At 38.8% G+C, this 22,190-nt stretch overlaps 1 protein-coding gene across 13 annotated transcripts in view; it reads left to right on the top strand.

Annotated features, from left to right (window-relative positions):
* Window positions 1-22,190, top strand: part of arhgap44a (Rho GTPase activating protein 44a) — a 118,633-nt gene that overhangs the window by 51,447 nt on the left and 44,996 nt on the right. For 9 of the 13 annotated variants that reach the window (XM_067457069.1, XM_067457123.1, XM_067457115.1 and 6 more), the window contains exons 2-11: window positions 6,400-6,439; window positions 6,595-6,869; window positions 12,150-12,261; window positions 13,477-13,553; window positions 13,655-13,772; window positions 15,614-15,682; window positions 15,780-15,861; window positions 15,997-16,124; window positions 18,293-18,404; window positions 18,784-18,865. In XM_067457069.1, the coding sequence (XP_067313170.1) occupies window positions 6,400-6,439; window positions 6,595-6,869; window positions 12,150-12,261; window positions 13,477-13,553; window positions 13,655-13,772; window positions 15,614-15,682; window positions 15,780-15,861; window positions 15,997-16,124; window positions 18,293-18,404; window positions 18,784-18,865 (1,095 nt within the window). The remainder of the gene's footprint in view (window positions 1-6,399; window positions 6,440-6,594; window positions 6,870-12,149; window positions 12,262-13,476; window positions 13,554-13,654; window positions 13,773-15,613; window positions 15,683-15,779; window positions 15,862-15,996; window positions 16,125-18,292; window positions 18,405-18,783; window positions 18,866-22,190) is intronic. The other 4 variants (XM_067457086.1, XM_067457076.1, XM_067457149.1 and 1 more) reach the window with 2 other exon arrangements.

Below are 22,190 nucleotides of genomic sequence, written 5' to 3'. Positions count from 1 at the left end.
AAATGCCTCATTCATTCATTCATGATCATCATTTTTGAGAGAAATTGTGATGGTGAATGTAGATACAAACAAGCTCTCCGTCGAACATATATAATTCAAGCCCCTTTGGTGACGTGCATGATTATGTTACTGTTTATCATCTGTCTGTCATCGTCTAAAGCCCGCCCTGATGATTTCATTGGTCCAAACAGTTTCTGTTCGGGGATAATTACTCCTCTATGGAGCAAGGCCAGAACGAACTGCCCGACCTAAAAATGTTGTGGGTGGGGCTAAGTTCGGCTGGCATCCAGACTAGGTTTTTGGATATTTTACTGCAAAAATAATACATAGTGCACCTTTAATCCAATTTTTTTGTGCACCCGTGTTGTAAAGTGTTACCGAAACATCTCTGCAAGGAGATCCCCTGCTGCCCGTGAGTCATTTTGAAGAGTGTGTGGAGAAGAGCTTTTGTGAGCCTCGTGACAGGCCGAGTAGATGTGTGCGGGACAGTCCCCGTCAGTGCCTCATCTCTGGCCCGGCCCCAACAGGCCTTCTCTCACTGAGCACTCGGTCATTCACATGCATCATATGCTCTCCTCCGCCACGCCGCTTGTTTGTTTTTGTCTTTGCCTTGGGAAATTTGCAGAGTAGGAGAGCAGTTCAGCTTGAAGCATCTGTTGTGTACATCTTTTTAATCAATCGACCTGGAGCTGGAGGATGCTGCTGCTCGAAGGCAGGAGGGAGAGTTTCATAACACTCATTTTCTGCTTCACAGTTATTTTATGGCAACATAATGTTAAAAGACACTTTTGTTTAATACATAGTTAAATGTGGGAGCTATAATAACTTAAATAACTGCAGGCTGTTTATGACTGGCATGCAGTGTAGCATCTTGGGTTATTAATATAGGACGTTTGCTCAGGTGTGTGTATATTGGCTATTTTAAAATGGCTATGATTGTGGCTCATCATTTTTTTTATTGTCTTTATAGTAGTGTGTTCACTGATGAAACGTGCACAATAAGACTAGGGACATTTATATTGCAAGTCAATAGGGTCTGTTTCATGTCGTCTTCAAAGCGAACAGACAGACTGAGTGATGATGAGTCACCGACAGAAGGTAAACCAGCTTTCTGATGTTAGGAAGGGCAAAAATCCCTCAAAATTGACAAATGTTGTTTTGGATGATATTACATTTTAATTATTAATTGCTGTTAAATGTGTAAGGGTATATTTCAGGGTTTGAGATTTTGGAAAATCATGCATGAGTTTTATTAAAGCTACACTGTGTGATATTTTCCCCCATCTAGCGGACCATCCAGTGAATATTAGTTTCTGTTCCTCTCAATTCTGATTTCGTTTTAACTCCTACGGTGGCCGATTTAGTCCAAGATTAACACGGCAGTCCCCCTCTTTACATTCGTCACGGTGCCATTGAGTGTTAAAACGCGAAAGGCGAAGCTTGAATTTATGGGTATGTCCCTCTTTGGCTAATGTACTTTCAATATGGAGGAGCAACATGGCGACCAGCATTCGAACCCCTCACCCGTATGTATTTTCAATGGCATATTATAAACTTATGAGAATACTTTATTACTTGAAAGAAGTAAATATACATTAATAAGCACATATATTTTTAAAAGAACTAAGTGTTTTTAGCTAAGAATAAACTAAAAAAAGTTACAAAGTGTAGCTTTAAGCCTAAGGAGAGAATATGAAATAATATTAATTAATTAATAATAATAATAATATTAAGCTAACATTTTTATGTAGGTTTAAATATTCATAGCACTTTGAGATTTTGGTAACTATAAAGTGCATTATAAATACAATTATTATTATTATTATTATTATTATATATTTAAACCTACATTTATTTTTTATATAAATAAAGAAATGTTAAATATTTTAGCCATAAAATATGGATTTGTTGGTTATTTAATAAATTCGAATATAATTTAATTAAATTATTTTACTTACATTTGAATAATTATTTTAATTAAATAATAAATATTTGTTTCAATTAAATATTTAATTAAAAAATCATTTAATAAATTATTTTAATTAATTTTAATGTCACAACATCATTGTCACTGCCTACTGCTGTTTTGGACAGAATTTAGCCGTCTAGAAAATAACTGAGCTATAGTAAATCTTGACATTTTGAGACTTATTTTTTTTTTTTTTGAGACCTCATTTAGGGTCATGGAAATCGGGGGGTCGACGATCAAATGAGTACAAAATGTATATTACGAGTATGTTTGCAGGTCAATCTGGCCACATATTTCATCATTAAAGCTGCACAGACCAGTTGAAGATGAACATTGATCTGGGGAGTTTGCTCTGTATTTTTACTGCACAAGAGGCGTGATCAACGGGCATAGTTCAAATGACTCCGTATGCAATTGGATAGTCCTTTAACCAATCAGACCAATGACCCATCATCGCTTTTCTATCCGTCATTGTGTTAAACCCGGCAATAGCATGGCAGGTGGATAAGTCGGGTTGTGATTGGTCAACACAAATTTGTAACAGAAGCAGGATAGAAATATATACTGGTTTCTAGCCTGAGCTGCAGGGTAAAATCAAATCGTCGGCTGGGTTTACCCAGTCTAGCACAGATCCAAAATAAAAATTAAAAAAAATAACATTTTTTATGTATTTTATTATGTCAGTTCCTTTGATTTTTATTTATGCATTTGGATAAAGATCTTCTTCTTCTTCTTCTTCTTCTTCTTCTTCTTCTTCTTCTTCTTCTTCTTCTTCTTCTTCTTCTTCTTCTTCTTCTTCTTCTCCCCTCCCTGAAATCCACACCCTAGTGAATATTTAGTGTCATTTGTTATTTGTTGTGAGGTTGCTCTGAGGTGATCACGCTGAAGTTCTTCCCTTGTAGCTTGATGGGCAGGTTTTATAAAGGTCAAATCTCCAGCACTGCAGTCCTCTGAATGGGCATTTTCAGGTCCATTGGGTTGTAGGAATATTACAAGATTATGAAAGGTCGTTCAGAAACACACTCTGTCAAGTTACACTTGCCCATGACGTCTTCCCGTTTGTGAAGGCATCTCATGAAAGTCAAAGCACCTGATGATTGGATTTTCCAACCTTGTAAATTCTTGAAAATTGCAAAACTGTGATTGGTCTACTCTGCTCTGATTGGTCAGGTGGCTCAGTCTGTTGTGATTGGTCTACTCTGCTCTGATTGGCCAGATGGCCCAGTCTGTTTTGATTGGTCTACTCTTCTCTGGCATTATGCCAATGTGTTACATTGTTACTGGTATGTAACAGGAAGTGAGACTGGAATTACTGCCAACTCATTTCAGCACTTTAGAATTAATTATTTATTTTAGGAGACAATATCTTTATTTGTTGTACACTTTGATCTTTAAAACTTTGCAGACCGTTTACATTCATAGACTATATTAGCTAAGTTACACACTGCATTAACAGGTGCACTTTAAACAGGCTGCTGTTTCTACTTTAGATATAAAATGCTCCTGTCAGTAATTCAACACCCTCTTTTACACTCTAACAAGTCACTGTCATTGTGGTTGGGAAGGAGATGTGCTGTGTCTATTTTCATTCGCCGGCATTTGCTGCCATGGCAACCTGCTCTTCTGTATGTATGTGAGCGCCATATGGGTCATGCTGCTTATCTGAGGCTCAGCAGAAAGAGAACCTGCTCTGCATCCTCACTGTGGCTTCAGACTGGCTGTGACTCATTATGAATTTATAATGGCCAGAGTTCAATACGCCACATTATTAGGGGATCATGAACATTTTTTGTATTGATTTTCATGCCGTCAGATGCAGTTGTGTAAAGCAGGCCACCACTGGACTCTAGAGCAGTGGAGACGTTTTCTCTGGAGGGATGAATCACACTTGTCTGGCAATCCCACGGATGAGTCTGGGTTTGGCGGTTCCCAGGAGAACGGTACTTGCCTGGCTGCATTGTGCCAAGTGTAAAGTTTGGTGGAGAGGGGATTATGGTGTGGGGTTATTTTTCAGGGGTTGGGCTTGGCCGCTTAATTCCAGTGAAAGGAACTCTTAATGTTTCAGTATACCAAGACAGTTTAGACAATTTCATGCTCCCAACTTTATGGGTAACAGTTTGGGAACTTCCTGTTCCAAAATTACAAGGTCCATAAAGACATGGATGAGCGAGTTTGGTGTGGAGGAACTTGACTGGCCTGCACAGAGTCCTGACCTAAAACCAACAGAACACTTTTGGGATGAATTAGCGAAAACTGCGAGCCAAGCCTTCGCGTTCAACATCAGTGCCTGACCTCACAAATGTGCTTCTAGAAGAATGGTCAAAAATTCCCAAAAACACACTCCTAAACCTTGTGGGAAGCCTTCCCTGAAGAGTTGAAGCTGTAATAGCTGTAAAGGGTGGGACAACTCCATATTAAATCCTACAGATTAAGAATGGGACGTCATTAAAGTTCATGTGCATGTAAAGGCAGACGTCGTAACACTTTTGGCAATGTGACCTGGAGGGGGGTTGAGGGCGGAGTTGACCATCCGCTAATTTCTGAAACGTTTATCTCCTCAGTTTGTTAGTTACAGTATTTAGGTAATGTTGATTTTATGTTCTTATGAAATTACCGTATTTAAAGCAAGATAAATATTGGCCTGCTATCAAATGACGAATGTTGATAAAGGCAGAACCAGTGGTTGTTGGTGCTTAGAGTTTCTTTTTGTAGTTCAACACAGTCTGATGGTACAGAGAGCAATTTTTCTTTTTTCTTTTATTTACAAACTTAACTTACAATAAAACTCAAATTCACTATCACATTTTATTAGATTGCATTTAAAATTGTCTCATGTTTTTCTACATATACAGTCTTGTTCAAAATAATAGCAGTACAATGTGACTAACCAGAATAATCAAGGTTTTTAGTATATTTTTTATTGCTACGTGGCAAACAAGTTACCAGTAGGTTCAGTAGATTGTCAGAAAACAAATGAGACCCAGCATTCATGATATGCACGCTCTTAAGGCTGTGCAATTGGGCAATTAGTTGAATTAGTTGAAAGGGGTGTGTTCAAAAAAATAGCAGTGTCTACCTTTGAGCTGTTATTCCACTCCATGATTCTTTAACAACATTCCACAATTCATTCACATTTCTTGGTTTTGCTTCAGAAACAGCATTTTTGATATCACCCCACAAGTTCTCAATTGGATTAAGGTCTGGAGATTGGGCTGGCCACTCCATAACATTAATTTTGTTGGTTTGGAACCAAGACTTTGCCCGTTTACTAGTGTGTTTTGGGTCATTGTCTTGTTGAAACAACCATTTCAAGGGCATGTCCTCTTCAGCATAGGGCAACATGACCTCTTCAAGTATTTTAACATATGCAAACTGATCCATGATCCCTGGTATGCGATAAATAGGCCCAACACCATAGTAGGAGAAACATGCCCATATCATGATGCTTGCACCTCCATGCTTCACTGTGTACTGTGGCTTGAATTCAGAGTTTGGGGGTCGTCTCACAAACTGCCTGTGGCCCTTGGACCCAAAAAGAACAATTTTACTCTCATCAGTCCACAAAATGTTCCTCCATTTCTCTTTAGGCCAGTTGATGTGTTCTTTGGCAAATTGTAACCTCTTCTGCACATGCCTTTTTTTTAACAGAGGGACTTTGCGGGGGATTCTTGAAAATAGATTAGCTTCACACAGACGTCTTCTAACTGTCACAGTACTTACAGGTAACTCCAGACTGTCTTTGATCATCCTGGAGGTGATCATTGGCTGAGCCTTTGCCATTCTGGTTATTCTTCTATCCATTTTGATGGTTGTCTTCCGTTTTCTTCCACGTCTCTCTGGTTTTGCTCTCCATTTTAAGGCATTGGAGATCATTTTAGCTGAACAGCCTATCATTTTTTGCACCTCTTTATAGGTTTTCCCCTCTCTAATCAACTTTTTAATCAAAGTACGCTGTTCTTCTGAACAATGTCTTGAACGACCCATTTTCCTCAGCTTTCAAATGCATGTTCAACAAGTGTTGGCTTCATCCTTAAATAGGGGCCACCTGATTCACACCTGTTTCTTCACAAAATTGATGACCTCAGTGATTGAATGCCACACTGCTATTTTTTTGAACACACCCCTTTCAACGAATTGCCCAATTGCACAGCCTTAAGAGCGTGCATATCATGAATGCTGGGTCTTGTTTGTTTTCTGAGAATCTACTGAACCTACTGGTAACTTGTTTGCCACGTAGCAATAAAAAATATACGAAAAACCTTGATTATTCTGGTTAGTCACATTGTACTGCTATTATTTTGAACAAGACAAGTGTCTTAAGTAGCGTCTGTTTAATTAATTAAGAAAAGGATTCAGTGTGTGTGTTTAGCAAAAGGATTCAGCCTCATGATTGTGTAACACCTAAATGGATGTTTTCTCTAATATTACAGGGCAGAAAAAACAGAGGTACTGAGTGAAGACCTTCTACAGGTGAGATTAAATCTGTCCTGAGATCAGTGTGAACATACCACACATACTGCATGTACTTATCTACTGCTCTAATCTACACTGTTGTACTGTACGATCTATACTCTTATCTACACTACACTGCTTGTATGTTTCATGAGTGCTTATTTTGCGTTCAGGTGGAGAAGCGCTTAGACCTGGTAAAGCAGGTCTCTCATAGCACACATAAGAAGCTGACCGCTTGTCTGCAGGGACAACAAGGCACCGATTTAGACAAGAGATCAGTCAAATCACCCGCGGTACGTCACTTCTCACTGTTTTTCTGCACTGCAATTGTTCACACTCATAACAACTTGATTGTGATTTTTCCTAAACAGAAGAAGTTGCCCCTGACCACACTTGCGCAATGTATGGTGGAGGGAGCAGCTGTGTTAGGAGACGACTCTCTTCTTGGGTAAGAGCTCACATACATTAAAGCTGTCTATTTTTACCGATATAGGTCACTTATTCAAAACAAAATATTAGCTTGGTAATGCCTTGATTTTACAGAGCTTTAATTGTGCCTAGACAAAATACTGAGAAAGAAAATCACTTTTTGCAGAGCAGATTTTGGATTTTATGTCCCTGAGTTTAAAAAGAGAAAATTAAAAATGTGCGAAATTGACAGATGGGACGTCAGTTTACACACACACACACACACACACACACACACACACACACACACACACACACACACACACACACACACACACACACACATGTTGGTCTATGTGGTGTACAGGGACTCTCCATAGGCGTAATGGTTTTTATACTGTACAAACCGTATTTTCTATCCCCTTACACTGCCCCTACCCCTAAACCTGCCCATCACAGGAAACATTCTGCATTTTTACTTTCTCAATAAAACATAATTTAGTATGTTTTTAAGGCCATTTGAATTATGAGGACATTTGATATGTCCTCATAAACCACATTTATAGGGTAATACCAGTGTAATACCCATGTAGTTATACAAATTTGTGTCCTCATAAACCACATAAACAGGCTCACACACACACACACACACACACACACACACACACACACACACACACACACACACACACACACACACACACACACACACACACACACACACACACACACACAATGGTGTAAATGCCAAAAAAAAGCTTTCACTCATTTCAGATACTGATATAATATTTTTAAAGCCTGAAATTAATAAAAATAACTGATAAAATGCCTCAAATTGGTTGGGGGTGGGGTGCCATTTCATGCATTCTGACTGGATTATCATGCTAAACATAGCTAAAGTTTAAAAAAACTAGTTAGACGTATGGCCGAGATTATTTCTGTGACACAAACACTCCTTTAGGATTCAAACAAGTTTCGGAAGGGTGTTTTTCCCCCCAAGTATGGCCCTTTATAATGTCATAAGCGGTGGAATTCTTTGTATGTGCGCTATAACAACAAGAGCAAGAGCGTCAAAAGCTTTTATTGGGTTACGGTCGGCAGCGCTGTCATTTTGTTTTTAGACCACGAAATCAACTAAAGAATTCACTAAAGAAGTGTGTTTCTGGTTGTGGAGGAAAGATAACCTTGTTCAGCTTCCCAGATGACCCAGCGTTAAGGAAACAGTGGATAAAGTTTGTTTTTTTTCCGGGGCAGCAACGGAGTTCTGGAAGTGTGTGTTTGTTCCCGGCAGGGCCGTGTTCAGCTTTTGTGGGGCCCTGGGCTAAACTAATCTGCTCCTGCTCCTAAACTCCTAATCTGTTAATATTGGGACGTATAACAGGCGATCTATTCGTGATCAAACTATTTGTGTTGCTAAGCAGTTCATAGGAGTCATTTGTTGGACTACTACACAATAATAATAGGACGTGTTTTATTGCTATTATCTCATCACATTTGAAGCGCCGCTAATGTAAATCGGTAGAGGAACAATTAATATTTTATGCATTGGGAATTTGGGATACACTAGCTGCCTGCTGGGGTGGCAATGGTCTTTGTTTTAGGGTGGCAGTTGAAACCCCGGTAGATCCGCCACTGTCATATTTTCTTACATTTTCATTTCGACACGTTAAGGTGACGATGTACTGGGTGTTTGCTGTGACTCAATTCGGGTGTGTGACAACGATGCTCAACATATGCATAATTACCTCGATCCCCAAAAAAAAAAGGATTACCCAAAAGAGAATTGTTTCGGGGGCCCCCTGGTGTTCGGGGCCCTGGGGTACAGCCCATGTAGCCCATTAGGATAACGCGGCCCTGGTTCCTGGTCATGTCAACAGCACAAATGTATAGTGAATCGAAAGTTATCCAGGGAGTGTGCCGAGATTCTTTACCTCCATACACTGCACGCCTTCGTAAGTTTGGCTATTTTCTGAAAGACTCAGTACAGCGTATTTGTCTTTTAGAAATATGTTAAAACTAAAAACTCATCGGACATGAAGATACAATACTATAGCCTAGAAATCTAGATGCACCCTAGCGGCAGCAAATCTAATTTGTAACGAGTGTTGTCTAGTAACTCTCCATAGACTTGCGAGTTTAAAAAAACAAATTCTGTTCAGGCCAATCACATCGTGCCAATCAAGTTGTGCTTGCGTGCTTCTAGTAAACACAGAAGCTGGCGAACGGCGGCCTTTCGAATCAGCTTTGACCGTGACTCTGGAAGACTTGGAGTTAAGCTTTTCTCTGAGAAAAGAACAAAGAACGGCACTGAAGTCATTCTTAAGAAGGGAAGATGTGTTCGGAGTTTTGCCGACCGGATACGGCTTAAGTTTAATCAATAAACGAGCTCTGCTTCACCTTCTTCGTTGCTCTGGTTGGTGTAGCGCTATCCTATCGCGTGCAGAGGGAGTTTGAAAGACAACCGTTTATCCCGCCCCTCGGATTGAGCCTTGCCAATGGCGCGTCTGGCTAGCAAAACTACTCTGTAGGTACTCAAAATTATCATGAGGTTGGTAGGATTTGTGTGTTATTCCCCCCTTTAAAATGTCCTCCTCATTATAAACAAAGCATTTATTTAATCAAGCACCAAAAACAGCTTGTTTTAATATTGTGGGGTTTGTGATGCCACATGGGGAAATACATTTGCATATGACCGCCTCTAGAGCAAGACATCGATGAATAGCTTCACATGATCTCAACATTGGCTCCACCCCCTGGGGCTCAATCGCTTAACGGCTGACGCTTGCCTACACTGGATGTGAGCGTTGCATCAAAATCAAATGAAACCCATTATAATCACTGACGCTGTCTACACTATATACAGTACACAGATGCACGTTCAGTTTGAGTCTGCTGACAGCAGGATAAATGGAAGAGTGAAAGAACCTTCCAGTTTAAACAGCTCATTTGCATCCCTTCATAAGGATCCCAGCGTTGAAAATGTGGATTGTTTATTTTAATGGTGGCCTGGATTGCGTATGAGGATTATATGTTTGTTCATAGCATTTCGTTTTGTATAGGAGGCACAGTGTAATGGAGATTTCGGTCAACTCTATTGGATCCGACAGCAGCTGCATCACAAACTGCATGATTTAACTGCTTTGTCTGCAAATTACTGATATAAATGTTTTCAAAACACTTACTCACGTATAATAGCGAGTGGGCATTGATACTGTTTCTTACGCATTGACGTTAGCCAATCATAACAGTGGCCGTTTACTGACAAGCCTTGATGGAGCCACACCTTAAAGGGTGCATCGGATGCCAAATTCACTTTTATATAGTGTTTGCATATAAAAATGTGTCTTTTTTTAATCAGTATAGGGATCCTGAGATCATGGGATCATAATAACATGACAAGCCTTGACTTCTTTGGTTTGTCTTTGTATAGTTTGAGAGTCTGGTTTCTAAATGTCTCTTGCCATGCTATAAGCTATATTGGTTTGCATTTGGATAGTTTCTAAAGGACCGATGAAACGGCACATACCCTTTGACATTAACATCAAATATGGCTAGGATGTTCTTAGGCCTTTCACGATAGTCAATAAATCAATTAATCGTACAATAAAAATGTGCCAAATGGGGTCTCGCGCATACCATATTGACGTAATTGTCGCGCTCGTGCAGACGCGCCGAGTATAAACAAGGCTTAAAGCTGGCAGTTGGCCGTTTGATAATTGCAAGTTAATTCTTTAGTTCAATCTTTGTGTGCTAAAAAGGCACACAAGTTCTGTAGAGATAGTAATACACAATCTCCTTTTTTAATACTGTATCCTAAATTTTGGATAATTAAGCTATATATCCTATGCTGAAGTAAATTTTATGGAGTGTTAACGATTAAAAGAAAAAACAACAATAACCGTACAGAACTGAAAACCATGACCCTAAAACCTAGCCTGACAAGCCAGACCCACATCAAGATGTTTGGTCTGGAAACTCACCATAGACAGCTCAATCCGAGGGGTGGGATAAACGGTTGTCTTTCAAACTCCCTCTGCACGGCGTGCACGCAATTGGATAACGCTAAACCAACCAGAGCAACGAAGGTGATGCGAAACTTGTTGATAGATTAGGTTTATTTTTCTCCATCATGCCCCGATGGAGTTTTGGTTCCTTGCCACTGTCGCCTTTGGCTTGGCTTGCTCAGTTGGGGACACTAAAAATATGATTAAAGTTATTCAACTTATTATACAAATAAAATATATGAATTAGGTCTTATTTAATTCTATAAACTATAATACTGATCTGCCAACATTGTCGCTATATGATAAATTAAAATAAGCTGATAACATCACTGTTTTCTCCAGTACGGCTGTACAGCCAAATCTAATTTTGTCACAATATTATCCTGTTTGACACTGTGAAGCTGCTTTGACACAATCGTGATTGTAAAAGCGCTATATAAATAAAGTTGATTGAAAGTTGATTGATTGATAGATTAAACTTTTGCCGTATCCGGTCGGCAAAACTCTGAACACATCTTCCCTTCTTAAGAATGACTTCAGTGCCGTTCTTTGTTCTTTTCTCAGAGAAAAGCTTACCTCCAAGTCTTCCAGAGTCGCGGTCAAAGCTGATTCGAAAGACCGCCGCCGTTCGCCAGTTTCTTTGGTTTTACTAGAAGCACGCAAGCGCAACTCGGCCGTCGTCATTATGGCCCCGCCCACTGACTCTATACACGATGTGATTGGCCTGGCAAGAGTTTGGCGAATACAGCTCAGAAGGGTATTGAGAGTTGCTAGACGACACTCGCGGACAGATTAGATTTGCTGCCGCTAGGGTGCGTCTAGATTTCTAGGCTACCTAAAACCGTGATACAAGCCGAACCGCAGGTTTTGTGAACCGTGCCACGCCTATTATGCACCTAAAACACAATCATCCGTTGCAGTTTTCATCCATTTTATTTATTGTTTTTGGTATTTATTCAAGTGGATTTTTTTTGTAAACAGACTGAGAGTCCATTGCTTTTATCATTTTTGGTTGTTTTGTTCATTTATTGTGGATATTTAAAATGTTTTTTTGTTATCAGTGTTAAATAGTCTTTAGAAATAAAAGTGTATTGATCTTTGAAAAGGTGTTCCTGCATTATTATGCCATTATCATTATTTTAGATGAAAATGTAGAACGACAATATTATCGTTCATCGCAATAATTTCTTGGCCAATTTATCGTCCAGCAAAATTTGTTATCGTGACAGGCCTACATATTCTGCTCACATCATCAAGAAGTTTGTGAATGGAGCAGGATGCAGTCCTAGTTTAACTGACTGGTGGTCTTTCTGCAGTAAGATGCTGAAGCTCTGTGGCGATACGGAGGAGAAGTTGGCCCAAGAGCTGCTCGTCTTTGAGTTGCAGATTGAAAGAGATGTTGTAGAGCCTCTGTATGTGCTGGCTGAGGTGAGCATGCTTTTCTGTTCTCTTTTCAATGTTGTGCTGAAATCCACAGCTTGCATATGTTTACATCCACATTTAACCCTGTAAATAAAGCCTGACAGTTCATTGAACCTTTGACTAAATAAATAAAAAAATTGATATATGTTTTTAGTTGAGCATCATATTTGATACATTAGCCTTAATGCCTCTTTGTGTAACATATGGCGCTCATGCTCAAGGATGAAAAAACATCTGAAACTGAACAAAAATATACAATTTATTGTAAAAAGTTAGATTAAATTCTGATATACCTTCTCTATAACTTCTATAACCAACTACTGACATAAAATGCATACACTATAAAAAATTCTGGTTAAAAAACAACCCAATGTTGGGTCAAATATGGACTAACCCAGCAATTGGGTTGTTTTAACCCAGCGATTGGGTTGTTTTAAGCAAATATTTAACCCAACTGCAGGATTAAAACAACCCAATTGCTGGGTTAGTCCATATTTGACCCAACATTGGGTTAAAACAACCCAACATTTTTTAGAGTGTATAGATATGTTTTAAAACAATTTACATTGTTCTAATAATTCCAACATAATTGAATATTAAACTCTATTAAACACAATCAAGTCTCCCCCTTTCTCATCTTGCTCAAAAATACATAAAACAACATTTTTACATATAAAATAGCAACATTTACTCTCTTGATTCGGTCATGCAAAGCATGCTGGGAACTAACTCCGCCCAGTTTCAGTTAATGCAACACTAATCATTCATGTAACACAACACAAACGGATTAAGTTTGACTTCAATTTGACTTATATTCAAGTGGATTGAACACAATCAAATTAAGTTTGGACAAAATGTATCGAAATTGTGTTGCTTTAGCTCATTTTAATTAAGCAATTTAAACAAGCAGTAAAAATATTTTTTTTTTCAGTGTAAGATTATTTTTAAATGCTTAGATTTATGATAAAATGACTCTTTTTGCCCCCAAAACATATAATGCAATGCAAGTGTTCATTTTAAAATATTATAAACAACATAAAGGTTATTCTTATGTTTTGAGGATTTGACATGTGAAGGCATGTAATAGATTGTGTACAACAGGTCTTTCTGCAAAGTTTTATGTTGATCATTTAGAGGCTTTACAACATGGCTAAATGCTTTCAGTTTCCGTGCATGTAGGTTGTATTTTTATGTCTCATATGGGCACTGTTTCATGTTCAGGTGGAAATTCCCAACATTCAGAAACAGCGAAAACATTTAGCCAAACTTGTTCTGGACATGGATTCTGCAAGGACACGGTATGACTCTTTAGCAATATTAAGGGCGATTCCGGAGATTTGATTATTCTGCATTGCCCACACTGTGCTCTGACAGTGTCTTTTGTCCTCCTGGACTGTAGGTGGCAACAGTCGTCCAAGTCTTCAAGTCACCCTAGTAATGTGCAGCAGGGCGGAGCCAAGTCTGATGCCCTGAGAGAGGAAATGGAGGAGACGGCCAATCGGATGGAGATCTGCAGGGTGACGATCTCTCTGGCTAAATCCCAAATCACCCCCTTAACCCTCAAATATGGCATTATTTGTGGGGACAGTCATTTGTAGTGGTGTTTGAAACCATTAGTGGATGTTATCAAATGCACTCATTCTATCCCACATTGCTCTGTAACAACGAATGTACAGTCAACAGCTGTCCGAATTCACTCTCGTTTTCATTCACTCCTTCAAGTGAACTGTTAAAGGTGCACTATGTAGAATTTTTGCAGTAAAATATCCAAAAACCACTAGGCCGGTGTTATATATTTTGTTCAGCTGATTACCAACTACCATTTTCCAACTATTTGTAAATTGTAAACAAAAAAAAAATATATATATTTTTATATTTGTTGCAAAGTGCACCTTTAAAGCCACAATATGTAATTTTTCGATGCTAGAGTTCGCTTACTCAAAACAAAGTCGTTGCTTGATTTCGCAGAGATTTTATTATACCTCAGACGAACGCTTCGGTAACACTACAATACGGGTGCACTAATATGCATTAATTCATGCTTAACTAATGCACAGATAATCATGAGTTAATGGATTACTAATGGTGAACCAACCCTTTTATTAATGATTACTGCATCAGCAACTAATGGACATTATACATGATTAATAGATTAAGTAATCATTAAAAAGTTATTAGTTAAATATGTCTTAATGTATTAATTCCTTAATAACATATTATATAAACTAATAATGTAAATTAATGTGTTAATTACCACAACGGGTCAAAGCCATGCATTTTAACTTCCAGTTGTCTGCTTTAATGAATCATTAGCTAATGATTTATAAAGGTATCATTATGTTACGACTTTACTTGTTAGGGCACATGACTAACTAATTGATTAAGTAATGTAATTGTGGTTTTGAATTAATTTTTAATTAGTTAATTAATAGTCATGTGCCCCAACAAGTAATGTCATAACAATGATACCTTTATAAATCATTAGCTATGATTATGTTACCTTCTCAGCTTCCACACACCGAACCGTAGTTGGGAGCGAGCTGGTTTCATTATAATAACTTGGCTCGCGGCAGGTAACTTGCATCTAGTGGTCCAGGCTAACAGAGCCGAAGCACAAAACAGTGAGACGTCGGTTACTTTCAGCAATGAACTCGGGCTTTATTCCTCACAGTGGAAGCGGTACACATTCACGGGCATAACTGCACTCTGCTTGCTAGCATTCACTGGAGCATTGACTGCGTCACCACTTAATTTGCACCGTACAACTCAAAACTGATTCTCCCGCTATACTTTGTTTACACTCTTCATACCCATCCTGACCCACTACGTCACACATACGCATTTTCCCCCTTAAAACCACAAGAGGGGGGCAGAGATAGCAACAATTAATTAAAGCAGGAAGTTGAAATGCATGGATTTGACCCGTTGTGGTAATTAACACATTAATTTCCATTATTAGTTTATATAATATGTTATTAAGGAATTAATACATTATGACATATTTAACTAATAACAATTTAATGATTACTAAATCTACTAATCATGTATACTGTTCATTAGTTGCTGATGCAGTAATCTTTAATAAAAGGGTTAGTTCACCATTAGTAATGCATTAACTCATGATAATCTGTGCATTAGTTAAGCATGAATTAATGCATATTAGTGCACCCGTATTGTAGTGTTACCGAAAGCGATTTCAGATTCAGCCTATAACTTTTTCTTCTACATTTAATGAAACAACATAGGCCCTACTCATAACCTGCATGTAGTAGCCTCAATGTCAAAATGTTTTGCCTGTTTTAGTATAAACATGAAATTTCAGATTTTCCTGATGATGTACTGGTTTCCCTCTCTGTAGGACCAGTTATCAGCGGACATGTACAACTTTGTGGCCAAAGAAATTGACTATGCAAACTACTTTCAAACGGCAAGTATCTCTAGTAGCAGGCAAGTGTGTAATTTTGGTCGGAAGACTTTGGGAACACTTACAACATGTGTATGTCCTCTTATTGGTCTTTCTGTAGCTCATAGAGGTTCAGTCCGAGTACCACAAGAAGTCTTTGGAGATTCTGCAGAGTGTCCTGCCACAGATCAAAGCTCACCAGGGTGAGATTCTCCACTTCAGTGTCTGAGTTTGGTCAAGTGATGTCTTTCACATGCGTGTGTGGATCTGTCAGTGAACTTGTTTATGTAGCTTTTAACAGATTTAAAATGGTTAACGTCTATCATGATGTGTTGCAGAGGCCTGGATAGAGAAGCCATCATATGGAAAGGCCTTAGAGGAACATCTAGCCATCAGTGGCAGGGAGATTGCGTTTCCTATCGAGGCGTGCGTCACCATGCTGCTAGAATGTGGCATGGAGGAAGAGGTGCGAGACTGCTGAGAAATAACACATCATGCCTTATGTATACCAGGAAACATAGTTTGTCTAACAAACTGAGGGACGGGGCGAGCCTATTGTCTGTGGTAATCAACGTCACAGATGCCGTTCAGAGACATTGCACTTTAGATAATCATAAATATTGTGGAAAGTAAGCCTACCAATGACCAGAATTAATCTATCTAGACTATCTTAATACACTGCGAAAAATAAAAGCGGAAAATGTACTGTATTTTCTGCAAGGATATTATCTAGCAATTTTACAGAAATTTCCGTTAACCCTAAAACACAATACTAATCGATGCATAATTTAAAATACAGGTAAAACACCTGTAAAAAAAAATAAAAAAAATAAAGACAATATGGATAATTCCTTCATATTTATACAGTATATTGTGCCCTTTTTTACTGACATTTTTTACAGTGTATCCCATTTATGGTTGGGTATCATTTGAATGTAAACGATTCTGCTTCTGATTCAGATCCTTATCAATGCCTAATGTCGATTCTAATAAGGTAAAAAAAAAACTATAATGATCCTGAAAATTTAGCTTTGCATCACAGAAATAAATGATAATTTAAAGTATAATAAATCCGAAACCAATTATTTAAAATTGTAATAATATATCACAATATTTTTTTTTTCTTCTGTATTTTGATCAAATAAATGCAGGCTTGATGAGCAGAAGAAACTTCTTTCAAAAACATTACCAATTAGCCTGACGTGGTCATGCTCAATTCTAGTCAGAATATGAGTCTGAATCTGCTCCATTGGGCTGTGATTATGGGGCGTTTCAACCGAACCAGGAAAGACATCAATTGGATAGACTGACAACAAATCAGAGCAACGAAGCGACGCATAACGTCAGTTGTCAAATGTCAACAGAGCTCAACTGCACTGTGTTGCCAAATCCGCGTTTTTTCCCCCGTGGGTTGTTCTATGTGATACCCATGAGTGCGAGTTTTAGCAGGCAACCTCGCCAAAATAACACACATTTTACCCCAAACACCATTTTCCCCGGAGAACCCCCAGAGAAGCTATTGCTTAGGGCTAGTAGTTGGCGGGTTTTGTTGTAAAAACTTGGCAACCCTGTCTGCACGTGCTGGAATCAGGCTGGAATAAACGATCTTTGCCGGTTTTGTAAAAACATTACATAATTTAATGATACACAGAGTACTTACCCAACATGATCATCATTTCTGAGGGAAATAGTGAAGGTGAATGCAGATACAAACAAGCTCTCCGTTCTGGATTCGAACAAATATAACCCAAGCCCCTTTGATGACGTGGATGATTACGTTACTGTTGATCATCTGTCCGTCATCATCTAAAGCCCGCCCTGATGATTTCATTGGTCCAAACAGTTTCTGTTCAGGGATAATTACTCCTCTATGGAGCAAAGCCAGACCGAACTGCCGACCTAAAAAATGTATGGGCGGGGCTAAGTTCGGATGGAAACCAGGCTAATTACAAATAGTAATGTATCCAAACTTTTGGCCTGTACTATATTATATAAATTATATACAAAAAAATTTATATATAAAGCTGCTGCCTTACATTTTTTTGTTAAAATTAACTTGTTGATGTTTAAGTCTTTTCAATTTAAATTACATTAAACTGGCAAAAAGTTGAATCTTGTAATTTAACTTATTTTGATGAGTTAAAGCAAAGTAAAAACATATGGTGTCATAACTTATTGATCCTATAATTTTTACAGCATTGAAGGGGCCCAATATAGGTTATGCCCTGTATTTCTGCTGTAATTAGGAAAAAGCTACTTTTTTTACATAAACTGGTGTGTTAATATACGAAGTAAACCATAATTAATTTATATTGTAATATTAGAGATTTTATCATGTTCATTTAGGTTACAATTTGATCGTTTTATATATATATATATATATATATATATATATATATATATATATAACGATCAAATTGTAACCTAAATGAACATGATACAAAAAAATGAAATGTGTTGAATGAATGTGTTGAATGAAATGTGTGAAAAAAAATTAATTCAAAATTTTTGGGCCTCAAGATTACTAAAAACTATTTAAACTATTTAACTATTTAAACTATTTAAATGAATGAATTGCCGAGGCCCCCTAGTGGGCCCTGGCCTCCTGGTTGAGAACTCTTCCTGTCACTTCAGGGTTTATTTCGGGTGGCTCCCTCGGCCTCCAAGCTGAAGAAACTGAAGGCGTCACTAGATTGTGGGGTTCTTGATGTGCAGGAATACTCAGCCGACCCACATGCCATCGCAGGTGAGCTTCTGCATCATTCCTGTTAGCTTTTTAATGTGTTAACTGATCTACCGCAGTGTTCTTTTGGTGGATCGCAGCCACAGAGCCTCAGACCCCACGGCAGTTCACATTCAATTCTGTCAGGTTAATTTGATCTCATTACAGTGGGCCTGAAGCGTGACCTAGCAGCCGCCAGGTAAGGGGGGCACAGCAGACAGTTGGTACACACTGACTGTGGCTTTTGACAGCTCATTTGTCAGGCTTCCCTTTAGTATTGCAAGGAGAGAATAGCACACATCCTATCACAAGTGCTATGTTTCCCACTTTCTCCATGTCCCTGCCTCTTTCACTCTCTCCTTCTCTCCCACTGACCTCTCCCTCCCTCATCTGCTTCCCTCAGGGGCGTTGAAGTCGTATCTTCGTGAACTTCCTGAACCTCTAATGTCTTTGGAACTTTATGATGAATGGATTCAAGCCTCAAAGTGAGTATCGATGGTCTACACCAATCCGAGCCATTACTCAGTACATTTGCCATTTTCACATTGATGTGAGACATAAGCTCTGGGACAGGTGTAAGGGAAGTGTCAACAGTGTAATTATAAATGCAACTACAGAAATGAATTACAGATGTAATTACATGCAGGTAATTTTTAAAATATAAGTACAACATTTTTAATTTTTAAAGTATAAGTTTTAGTGCACAATTACCATCGCACACCTGTAGCTGATGAATAGGTGCGTAGGACAAAGGATACCCAGATCCAAAAATCTCAGTAAACAAACAAAGGGAAATCCCGCACACTATAAATTCTTGCAAAAATCAAGAACTTTTTATTAGCAACGTTTCAGTCTCATGACCTTCATCAGGCATATATCATGAGGCCATGAGACCGAAACGTTGCTAATAAAAAGTTCTTGATTTTTGCAAGAATTTATAGTGTGCGGGATTTCCCTTTGTTTGTTTATTAAAGTATAAGTTTTAAAATATAAGTAATTTAAAAACATGTTTGTACACACTAAGTGCATTCTATTAAATGATTAATTTAAATGTTATTACATAGTAGTTCAGGCCACCTAGTATAAAGTGGGTCCAGTTCAAGTATATGTTCCATGTTTTATGAGTATATATTAAAGGGTTAGTTCACCCAAAAATTAAAATTCTGTCAATAATTCCTCACCCTAATGTCGTTCGACACCTGTAAGACCTTCGTTCATCTTCGGAAAACAAAATATATTTTTGTTGAAATTTGATGGCTCAGAAAGGCCTCCATTGGCCAATGTCATTTCCTCTCTCAAGACCCATAAAGGCACTAAAGGTGTCGTTACAAAGCCCATCTCACTACAGTGGCTCTACAATCATTTTATGAAGCGATGAGGTCAAGGAAATGACTTTGGTGTCAATGAAGTGCTTTCTGAGCCATCGGATTTCAACAAAAATATATTCTTTTGTGTCCTGAAGATGAACGGAGGTCTTACAGGTGTCGAACGACATGAGGGTGAGGAATTAGTGAGAGAATTTTCATTTTTGGTTGAACTAACCCTTTAATATCACTGTATTAGTAGTGTACTTGTACGTTTACAATTGCAAAGTTTTAAATTTTAAAGAATATTCCCTGTATTTTTATATAGCATACTTAAAAACGCATACTTGTATGGTAAAGGGCAAAATTCACTTTTATAAAGTGTTTTAACACCAATGTCGGCAGTGTCTAATAACAGCCAGCCGATAATGGTAAAAATCCACTCACAATTGTATTTTATAATTCCCATAAATCAAAAGCAGTGTCTTCAAAGTGCTAATTCACATTCCCCCCTACAATAACGTCATCATTGTCCGACTCCGATTCGAACAAATAAGGCTGAACACCGCTACTGACAGTGTCTGATATTTTCAGTGCGTGAGATTGTCCTGTTTTGTTACATTTACATTACATTTAATCATTTAGCAGACGCTTTTATCCAAAGCGACTTACAAAAAAGGGGAGAGCAATAGAGGCAACAAAACAAATAAGGCCAACAACCTGTAAGAGCTGTAAGAAGTTTCAATTAATTAGCACAGTACACAACAATTTAAAAAAAAAATTTAAACATTTTTTATAGCCATCTACAATAGCCACCTACAACAAAAACTCACGTACGCAAAATGCCGAACACTGGATTTTGATAGCTATGATAACAACCCATTAGGACTAAGGCTGTTGCCCCAACTATTGTCGTTAATGCAGACTCAGTGGCCCAATGGGTTGGTTTTGTATTCTAGCTAAACGCGCAGCAATAGCCATCTACAACAAAAACTCTCGTACGCAAAATACAGTACACCGGATTATGATAGTTATGATAACTATGTAACACACCCGCCTGAAGGCACAAATCCGGATGAGAGACGTAGATATGATCCAGGAGTGTGTGCTTTTTGGTCGTTGCTGTGGTGATCAGTAAGTGCTATTCTGTATTGGTCAAGTGCAATTAGAAAAGATGTGTCTTAAGATGTTTTTTAAGAATGGCTACAGACTCGGCAGCACGAATTGAGATCGGCAGGTCATTCCACCAGGTGGGAACGGTCCAGGAAAATGTCCGTGAGAGCGATTTCATGCCTCTTTGGGATGGAACCACGAGGCGTCGCTCACTCGCAGAACGCAAGCTTCTGGAGGGTGTGTAAGTCTGAACAAGTGAGTTTAGGTATATTGGTGCAGAGCCAGTGGATGTTTTGTAGGCGAGAACTAGTGCCTTGAATTTGATGCGAGCAGCCATTGGCAACCAGTGCAGTTTGATGAAGAGAGGCGTAACATGCGCTCTCTTCGGCTCATTGAAGACCACTCTCGCCGCTGCATTCTGGATCAGCTGCAAGGGTTTGATAGTGCATGCTGGAAGCCCAGCCAGAAGAGCATTACAATAGTCCAGTCTGGAGAGAACAAGAGCTTGAACCAGGAGTTGTGCAGCCTGTTCTGATAGGAAGGGTCTGATCTTTCTAATGTTGTATAAAGCAAATCTGCAGGACCAGGCTGTTGCAGTAATGTGGTCAGTGAAGTTTAACTGGTCATCAATCACAACTCCAAGGTTCCTGGCTGTCCTTGATGGAGTTATGGTCGATGAACCAAGCTGAATGGAGAAATTTTGATGAAGTGCTGGGTTGGTTGAGAAAACAAGTAATTCTGTCTTTGCAAGATTGAGTTTAAGATGATGCTCTTTCATCCAGTCAGAGATGTCTGTCAGACAGGCAGCGATACGAACACTGACTGTAGGATCATCTGGTTGAAATGAGAAGTAGAGTTGAGTGTCATCCGCATAGCAGTGATAGGAGAAGCCGTGTTTCTGAATGACAGAACCTAATGATGACATGTAGATGGAGAAGAGAAGTGGTCCAAGGACTGAGCCCTGGGGAACCCCAGTAGCTAGATGATGTGATTTAGACACTTCACCTCTCCATGACACCCTGTAGGACCTACCTGAGAGGTAAGACCTGAACCACTGGAGGGCAGTTCCTGAGATCCCTGTCTTCTTAAGTGTTGACAGGAGGATCTGGTGGTTAACTGTGTCAAAAGCAGCAGACAGATCCAGCAGAATGAGCACTGAGGATTTGGAAGCTGCTTTTGCCAGTCTCAGTGCCTCAGTTACCGAGAGCAAGGCAGTCTCGGTTGAATGGCCGCTTTTGAAGCCGGATTGGTTGTTGTCTAGGAGGTTGTCCCGTTCAAGAAACAGAGAGTTGATTGAACACAACTCGCTCAAGGGTCTTTGCAATGAAAGGCAGAAGGGATACCGGTCGGTAGTTTTCTAAAAGTGCTGGTTTCAGAGAGGGTTTCTTAAGCA

This window comes from Pseudorasbora parva, chromosome 2, assembly GCF_024679245.1.
Source record: "Pseudorasbora parva isolate DD20220531a chromosome 2, ASM2467924v1, whole genome shotgun sequence".
NCBI classification, from domain to species: Eukaryota; Metazoa; Chordata; class Actinopteri; order Cypriniformes; family Gobionidae; genus Pseudorasbora; species Pseudorasbora parva.
The sequence above is the reverse complement of the archived record's forward strand: the minus strand, read 5'-3'. Positions and strand labels throughout refer to the sequence as shown.